The following is a 9,483-nucleotide window of genomic DNA, read 5'->3' as shown; positions in this document are numbered from 1 at the left end:
CTGCATCGCTGCCAACGCGCAATTTGACAAAATTCTATAAATTACCTTGAGGTTTAATCAGAGATTCTTCCAGGCATCTCTTCCTGAGGGGGGGGGGGGGGGGGGCAGAGACCGCCCGAAGAAAGTCTACCGCACCCCCGAACAAAATTGAATTTTATATAGAAAATATATACTTTTCAGTGTCCGCCCCCTCCCCGAAAATTTTAGTCCACCCCCCCCCCCCGAAAAGTTCAAGTGCCCCCTCCCAGGAGAAAAAAATCTGGAAGAAACACTGGGTTTAATGAATCGCACATACATCTTCAACATATTTACACTTAGTTACATTTATTTTGTTTATAGAAGTAAAAAAAACCAACACATTTTTTAGATATCATAGGTACCTGACTCACGTTAGGGAAAATAAAAAGCGGCTGGACATAGAAATCGCCACACCATCCCTTCATATGCCGAGGTCAATTTGAACTTGACATAAGCTGCACTTTAGAGCACTAAGTCTGAAAGGGGAACTTCATAATTCAAGCGGTCAATGCTTTGGATGAGATTACTGTTAGAAGAATATTAAAGTTATCGGGGATTTGTTGTAGATCCGGCTTTTAAGGTTAAAGATGTTGCTCGGCTTTGTACAATTCTGTGATCATTTTTGTCGCTGCGTAACGGTACGGTTATTGGACTAAAATACGAAGGTTGCGAGAGAGATTATCTTTAATCTTGTATAGACTACAGACGCTTTTGTCCTATTCTTGGCCCCTCATAGGATTAGATTAACTTCTTCAGCCGTGATAAAAAATGTGTGACTTGTGTATGATCTCAACACCTGTGACATTCAAAAAGCCAAACCAGGCTTAAAGTTGGCCGAAGGAAGGAGCAAGCTGCCCTTTGCTTATCTCGTATTTTCGTCTATAACAGTTGCAGTTGAGATGGTATTTTAATTAAAATAGATCTCTAGAAATTGTAGGTTTTGGTTTTTTAAGAAATAACATTAAGTAGAAATATTATTGATATAAAAATTACCGAATTCTCAAGGCTTTGTTTTTCTTAAAACTTACTTATAAACAATAGTAGGCCTACCTATATAATTGTTTAATATTTTATTAATTTATAATTATTAAATAGACAATTTATATCCTTTGTTAAAATGAGTGAAAAAAAGCTTTTAATTTTTTATTTTATACGACAAAACTGTAACAAATTTAAAAACAAAGAATTTGAAATGGTTTTATTAGAATAGTTACTATTGTTGCCAAAACTGTCACATATAAGCTTCAATATATAACAATATAGATTTAGATAGTAATGATATATAATTTCTATCCTTTCATTTGTCAAAAATCAGGTAATCAAGTAAACTCTACTTCACCTGCTCTATTGAAAATCTTTTACATTTTCTTTACTTTGTTGTATATTTAAGGTTATAATATTGAAGGTTTACTGTAATAATATTATAAAATTACGGTAATAATTTTTTCGAAGGCTCACAAATGTGATTTCGGCTTACCAGACCTGATTTTACCGTCTGCAAAAAAATGATAGAAAACCTATAAAAATGGTAGTGAGGTCATGCGTTCGAAATAAATAAATCCATACCCAAATTATGCAGGAATTTCCTTCAACTCAGCGAAATTTTTTATTCAAAATAATATGATCCGTAAATGTCGAATTTAATTTATAAAAAAAAACTTGATCCTTTTGAGGGAAAGTGGCGCTTAAAGCTACTGGGAGGAGTACTTTAAATTTCGTGGGAGGTTTGGGATGGGGGCGAACGCTGTTTTAAGAATTTATATATATATATATATATATATATATATATATATATATATATATATATATATATATATATATATATATATATATATATATATATATATATATATATATATATATATATATATATATATATATATATATATATAATATTTATATAATACGTCCAGGGCGGGGTCGGTATACATGCCTAGGGCAGAGGAAGGTGAGGGTGGGGGGGGGGGGAGAGACAGTGTAATAATAACTTTTATAACACCAAAATGCTAGGATTTAAGATGAATATTTTTTTCCCAGTAACGATTGTCATTGATTGTATGTAGGCCGTAAGAATTGAAAAGAGTAGGATTAGTGTAGATGTGACGTCTTTGTCCTTAAGTCAAATCAATCCTGATAAGGAACAGTCGGTTACAAAGAGATTATCCGGTTCATATCATACGTTGATAAGGAACAGTCGGTTACAAAGAGATTATCCGGTTCATCTGTTAACGCGATGTGTGGCTGATTTAAAAAAAAAACGTATTTCATGAAAAACCACTTTCTCTCATTTATCTTTCAAACTTGTTTTGCTCCGTTCATAATTGTAATATAGAGGGTATTTCCTCCAAAGACCCATTAAATGTTACTTGTCAACATGTTATGCGTCATATGGGCTTTTGACTCCGACTTTATCATGATTTTCTTTCTGAATTAGCTTCCATAGCTTTTGTCTATCCAAGATTAAAACTACAAGGCAGCAGTTGTTTAACATTGATTATATTTATTGCTGTAATTTTTATCCTATCCCCAAAAAATACAATGTCTAGTCTAAAAGAATAGGTGTAGTAACGTTTTTCTAACAGTAATTTTCTTTTCAACAAACCTAACCCTAAATTATATTAGGGCTTTTTTGTTTTTCATTTTATTTTTAGACTCCATTCTAGTGATGTGCTGTTTACTAACCGGTGTTTCCTGCCCCCCCCCCCCCCTTTCATACACACTCCTCCACCGTTTCTCCACAAACTCGCATTCATAAATCTTTCCGCTCAAACGAAAATTAACTGAATATATCACACGAAGAACTGTCAACTTTGTAACAAACTTCACATTGAAAATTGAACCATATAGGTATGATAAACAACGTTATTCACCCTTTTATAAATTCACATCATGTACAGTCATCTCTCGTTACTTCCCGGTTCATTTTATCACGACTTTAGCATATCGCGGAGTGTTCAAAAATATCGATCGACAATTCAAAATTCAAGCAGAGGGCAAAGCGTGACGACACAATTCAAAATCCACGTATCTGATTATCTGGATAACAACCCGCCATTTTATTACATTTTTTTAAATTTATTTTTTTGTAATAGTGATAACAAATTATCTTCATTTAATTAGATTTTTTTGTATTGAAATGTTCTAAAATATCTATCGACAATTCAAAATTCAAGCAGAAGGCAGACCACACAATTTAAAATCCACATCTCTGATTAGCTGGCTACCAACCTGTCATTTTATTAAATCGTTTTTTATTTATTATTTTGTAATAGTAATGACAAATTATCTTCACTTAGATTTATTTTTTTTTTAAATTTTTTTCCCATAACATCCGAGCATCTGTTTACTTACAACACGAGCAATGTAAAAATATGTTCTTGTACGTCTGATAAAACTTGGAGCTCGTAGTGACGTAAATGACAAAGTTGACCGACGCGTTGATCTGATACAGCAAGTTCTGTATAAACACTAGCACGTTGATGACGATACGGGCGGGGTCGGCTATAGCCATGTACAAATCCATGATGGTCGTGGGCAACAAAATGGCGATGTAGGTCAGCGACACCACCATCAGCATCTTGACCACACGTTTATCCTTGACCTTGTTCGCGGTGACGTGATGTGACGTCATGAGTTTTCGTTTTTTGGACGATGAAATGAGTTTGGCGACGATCATCGTCGTGCATACGATGACGATGGCTAAAGGTAGAGTTGACGTGAAATTGTTCCTGAACATCCAGAAATAAAATTCTAAGACGTCTTCGTTTTCTTCGTAGAATTTGGTCTTATACACCTGTGCGAATGTTCTGTTTTGAAGCGGGTGAAAATACCACCCAAACTGGTAGCAGAAAATATCGGGTAAGATGAGAATTGTTAAGTAGACGTAAACAGAAACGACGACGATTTTCATCCGTTTAGGCGTGACGATTCGCGTGGAGTGAAAAGGAAACCAGACGGCGATGAACCGCTCCACAGAGATAACGGCCACGGAGATGAAGCTGGCGACACTGCTGAGCCCGTGCACGGGGAGGATGTGTGTGACGTACACGGCGTACATGCTGCTGGCGAAATCCATGTCGAAGATTTTGACGATGTTGTACATGTACGACATGCTGGTGGTGACAGAGAACACCAGGTCGGAGGCCGCCAGCGACAGCAGCAGGATGTTGGTCGCGTCCTTGAACCCGTGCTGGGTCAGGACGACCAAGGTGAAGGTGTTGCCCAGCACGCCGAAGAGGCAGACGATGTGGATGATGATGGTGTTGAGGAAAAAGTTCATCTCCAGCACCAGCTCGTTGTAGTGCACTATCTCGGTGACCGACACCGCTGTGGTTGGCGGAGTGGCCTGGCTGTGGTTGTCCATGTCGAAAGGTTGTCTTTTCAGTGAGGGAGAATTGGGCTCAGACAAGTCAGATAAGTTGCAGATAATACGGTTGTTATTGTCACTATGCTGTGTGTACTCTGAAATAAAAAGACAATTTACTTTATCATTGTTAAAGTGATATCTATGAAACCATTGGAAGCAGAGGCGTAGCGACCCTTCCCGGCGCCCGGGGACAAACTTTTCGATTTGCACCCCCCCTCGAGATTTCGATTTGCACCCCCCCCCCACAAACTTTCGATTTCCACCCCCCTCAATTTTTCGATTTATTTTTCCAACCCATTTTGGCGCCCCCTAAGCTCGGCGCCCGGGGACATATGTCCCCCCCCCCTCGCTACGCTACTGATTGGAAGCAGACAAACAATGCATTTTTTACATAGCTTAATATAGGATTATGCCTAATATCAGCACTGTTAATGCAAAAACAAAAATACACTATATTAAAATAGGTCTTTTCGCCTTTCTATTTTTAAATTATTCCTAAAAAGACACCCCTTGTGCCAAGGCAGTTATTAAAATAGTATCAAACAAATTTATGAAATGTAAATATAAGCTGGTTTAAAAATGCATCCCCAAACATTTATGACTGAATCTACTATTAATAAAATATATCCCTAGATTATATATTGGGGAACCTCAAGGTTTATTATATTTCAGTTGTGTTACCTTAATTGATAAGAAGACGTACAAGCAAATAGTATACATGTTACGAATTGTACTGTTGGTGTAATATTTGGGCGAATGGACCTAACCGAGAATAGTCTCGAAATTAATCGAAAGGCCCGTTAAATATTTAAAAAATCATGTAAGATGTTACTAGAATATATATGTTTATAAAAATCTGACTGTTTTGTTTTTGTTTGATTTTACTAAAGAGTAGATGTATTTGATGTTTTTAGCATTTTCGGTAACTACAGAAATTTTTTTAAAAAGCCAAAAAATGTGTTTGTGTATAATTTTTATCACTGAAAATGACAACAAACATGGTCATGTGATTTAAAATAATTATTTTATTTTAAAATTTGAATCAGTAAAAACATTACTATAAGATTTGTATGGAGAAGTTCTTATTTTTCCTACAGATATTCTTAGTGACAAGAAATTATTGTATTTTAGTGCTTTAATTTTAGAGTTTGCCTCATATTATCATAATAATATTCAGTCACTTAAGACAAAATTAATTGTTGGATTTTAGCTCTTTCTTCTTCTTCTTCTTCGTTTTTAATTTTTAGTGTTGGAAGGGATCAAGCCTTATCTGCCAGAGAGTTTGAACTCGTGACTTTTTTCGAATTTATCAACCATGAGTTTTTTGCCGACTCGACCACGCCTCCAACACAATTAAGGATACGTGTCAACTGGTTATGCGCCATTGAGGCCATTGACTCCGATTTTAGCATGCTTTTCTTTTTGGATTTGCTTCTATAGCCTTTGTCCAACCAAGAACAAACTACAAGGCAGCAGTTGTTTGATTTTAGTCTTCAGCTTACGAGCCTCATCTGCCCGAGGGTTCGAACTCGAGACTTTTCGGTTTAGCAACCATGAGCTTTACCGACTCCTCTGTAGCCCTTTAATTACATCGGTTGCCTTATATTTTCAGAAAAATATTCAGTCACTAAATACAAACATAAAAACTGATTGTGAAAACAGTAAAGCTACTTAAGCCTATTTAGGATTTTGTAAGTTTTAATCCCTTAGTAATCTAGTCGGATTTTTAAAGTTTAACGATTTATGATGAAAGCACAAACGAAATATTAAAACAAACGCCCATTAGGAAGACATTTTTGTACCTAAGCTACGATCGCGATACATTATTTAAAAATACCGCCAGTACATTTTGTAATAATGGTCTTTAAAAACAGTTTCAAAATATTGATATGGGAAAAACAAATTATTTACTTCGACAATATCTCTAATTCTTACAGAAAAAAAAGTCGAACTGCCGAGTTAAAAAAATTGTAGATTTCGTTCACGGATTAAACCAGTTTGTAAAAAAAAAAAAAAAAAAAAAAAATTCTTCTGTGTTGGTAATTTATTTTTTCGTCCATTATAATCACATCAATAAGTTGAAAAACGGATAAGCTATCAAGCTCAATGCATGTTTGATGTATTTTTTGCCACATTTATTCTGCCATTAACAGCAGTGGTTTTTAAAGAAGTGTATGCTGTTTGAAAATCCCCCCTACCCCCATGTTTAAGCTGGTGCTCAGTCTGCACGTAATGCCTGAGAAAAATTGAGGGAACTGCACAACTGTTAAATAATGACACCAAAAGCACATCTGAAATACCGAAAAACATAACAGCTGCTGTACCTTTACATGTTAATATATTCCATAGTAAAATAATGTAGCATTTTTTACGATACCAGTACTCTGTTTTGGGACGGAGTGGCCTAGTGGTAGAGAGCTAATCTGCTTACCCGAACGTCTCGAGTTTGAGTCCGGTTTCAAGTCAGTAGAACGTCATTGAATCTACTTAGATCTGATGGGTACCAAACTCAAGTTAGGATAAGAAAAGTAAGTTGGGCTTAGTGCTGATCAAGCCATCAATTCATAAGCCGAGGTCAAGAAACATATAAACTCCACTTCATCTACCCAGTGGATCTCTAGGTCCAAAGAGGAATCCGTGTTAGTACTCTATACGAAAAATAACAGATTAATCTCGAAAGAAAGATGTCAACGCGTTTTATTTTGCTCCTGAATCAGACCCCTTATCTCCGAATAACTTATGGACCCAAGAGAGCAACATTACCTATACAATTTTACATCAAAATTATTACAACATTCAGCTTTTAAATAAAACTTTCCTACGCTTACTTGATATTTTGAGGCTGGTTTATTTACAGCCTCTTCATTGTTACTCTTTGAAAATAAAATTATATATTTATTTTCAATGTTTATAAGTTTTTAGTTCCCTGTTATTTAAAACTAAAAATCAAATATTGCTTGAACGCGATCAAATTGTCCTGGCCATATTGACCCATAAGAATCTAAATGTAATTTCCGCCCCATACTAAACATTTTTCAAGTAGTTTTTCGGTCGTTACTTTAGAAAGTTTACCATCTAATTCGTTTTATGGCGACCGTTATATTTATTGAATGCAATAATCCGAAGCAAAATGACAAGTTTAAAATGTGAAGTATAGCGCCTATCTCTAAAACAAGTAGATAAAGTTTAAATCGTTTAAAAGACATTTCTAGAAGAATATATTTTCGAGGTTGAAAACCTCGAAAAACGATGTAGATCTAACTGAAATGTTTAAAATAACTTCAAATGTTAACGGTCTCAATGGCTATTAAAAACTAAAATAACGATAAAATTCTCAAACGTTCTTTGCTACGAACGTAAAAATAATTGATATTACAACACTAGAAAACAATCGCCTAGCATTTCTTGAACAAAGACAACTATTTTTATTCGCAATGATATCAATATTTCAAAGAAAATAGGTTTTCTATGGCTTGTCGTACTTGTATTTGTTTATATTATCAAATTATAAAAATCAATTGTGAATTGTGATGAGGTGCCCTAGAGGGTAACCGCTCTTTATGTTTTCAAAACAGTGTGGTCGTTCTGTATCGTTCGTTGTACGCGTCGGTGTTTGTGTCCGATTTATTTTAAAGTTAAGATTGACGCTGATTTACGTTGTTGTATTCACTGGACGTTGTGGTCGGACGGTAGAGTGCACAAAGTCTAACTCAAAATTCTCGAGTTCAGATCAAGGATTAGAGTACGTGGAATATCACTGAGCCTACTCAGCTCTAATGGGGTTCTGACCATTGGACATTGTTGAATCAACCCAGCCCTAATGGGGTTCTGACCGTTGGACATTGTTGAGTCTACCCAGCCCTAATGGGGTTCTGACCGTTGGATATTGTTGAGTCTACCCAGCCCTAATGGGGTTCTGACCGTTGGACATTGTTGAGTCTACCCAGCCCTAATGGGGTTCTGACAGTAGAAAATTTCTGAATCAAATTCTGCTCTAATGGGCTTCTGATCTGTGGACATTACTGATCTCATATGATCTCTACTTCATCTGCCCCGCGGTCCGACTTGTCTAAGGCGAGAAAGCCGCTACAAAACAAACATTATTAATAACCGGTAAACAACTGTGTCAACTTTTGTGAACGTTTAGCATTATAACGCCTTACTACTAAACTCGACCTCCCTTACCATCAATAACCCCCTCCCCCCCCCCCCCCCCCCCACACACACCTTTTCTAAAATCTAGTAACAGCCTTTTTCGTACTATAGTAAACATCAAACAGCCTAATTCGAAGCTGTCAATAGTTGGTGTAGGCCTACTATCTGTGGCGCGTTAAGAAAATCAATAGAAGCGAAATGGAGAAAGTTTTCCTTCTTTTGCACACCAACACAAATATTGATCTAGATATAAAAGGCGCAGACTTCGCGAAGTATGTGCGGCTTAGTTTGATACAAATCCAACCGATTGATTTTAGTCAGCGCGGGTCACGATCTTGGATTAACTAAATGCGGCGTACTAAACAGACAGATGCGGCTGGATAAAAGATTAAAATGTTAACACTTTGTAATATGACTGCGGCGCTTTGAATAAAATAACTGATGCACAGTGGCGTCACTTGGTAGGGTGAAAAACCGATGTGGTAATCCAGGTTTTAGGCCCCCCCCCTCTCTACCAAAGGGAGTCATCCATAAATGACGTCACGCTTTTTGACGATTTTTACCTCTCCCTTCCCCTCCGTCACACATCATCACAAAAAACAAGACCCCCTAAAATGACGTCATACCTCAGCCTACTACCCCCTTTCCCGCCTCTCAAAACTGCAGTTGCATTTTTTTAAAACATCAATATTTTAAAAAAATCTTGTCTGAACTCTGTCAACATAGAGTATTTAAATCAATTCCTATAAAATTTTATTAAAACAGTTTTCTAAAACGCGAAATATCGGCTAAAACTCGTTTTCTAACATTGCTTTTTTAAATAATACAAAAGTGTGACATCACACCATCTGAACCCCCCTCCATCCCCCTCATAGCACACCGTCACAAAACTACGTACCACCCTCCCCCTACGATTGTGACGTCATTTATGGACGACCCCAAAG

The 9,483-nt window shown here is 36.4% G+C and overlaps 1 protein-coding gene across 1 annotated transcript; it reads right to left on the bottom strand.

The window, feature by feature from the left end:
- Positions 1–3,361: 3,361 nt before the first annotated feature.
- On the bottom strand, positions 3,362–8,227 carry LOC131954691 (endothelin receptor type B-like). Its single transcript, XM_059318449.1, has 2 exons — positions 8,131–8,227; positions 3,362–4,479 (listed from the first exon to the last, which is right to left on the bottom strand). The coding sequence occupies exons 1-2, from the start codon at positions 8,225–8,227 to the stop codon at positions 3,362–3,364; spliced, it is 1,215 nt and encodes a 404-aa protein (XP_059174432.1).
- Positions 8,228–9,483: the final 1,256 nt, after the last annotated feature.

Source organism: Physella acuta, unplaced genomic scaffold, assembly GCF_028476545.2.
Source record: "Physella acuta isolate Inbredline_101_S28 unplaced genomic scaffold, ASM2847654v3 ptg001018l, whole genome shotgun sequence".
NCBI classification, from domain to species: domain Eukaryota; kingdom Metazoa; phylum Mollusca; class Gastropoda; family Physidae; genus Physella; species Physella acuta.
Note: the sequence above shows the minus strand (reverse complement) of the source record. Positions and strands in the feature narration are given on the sequence as shown.

Coding starts and splice junctions, on each gene's coding strand:
- LOC131954691 (XM_059318449.1), bottom strand. CDS start 8,227: ATGTCCAACGGTCAGAACCCCATTAGGGCTGGGTTGATTCAACAATGT. Junction 4,480..8,130: donor TAGGCTCAGTGATATTCCAC/GTACTCTAATCC, acceptor TTTTTATTTCAG/AGTACACACAGCATAGTGAC.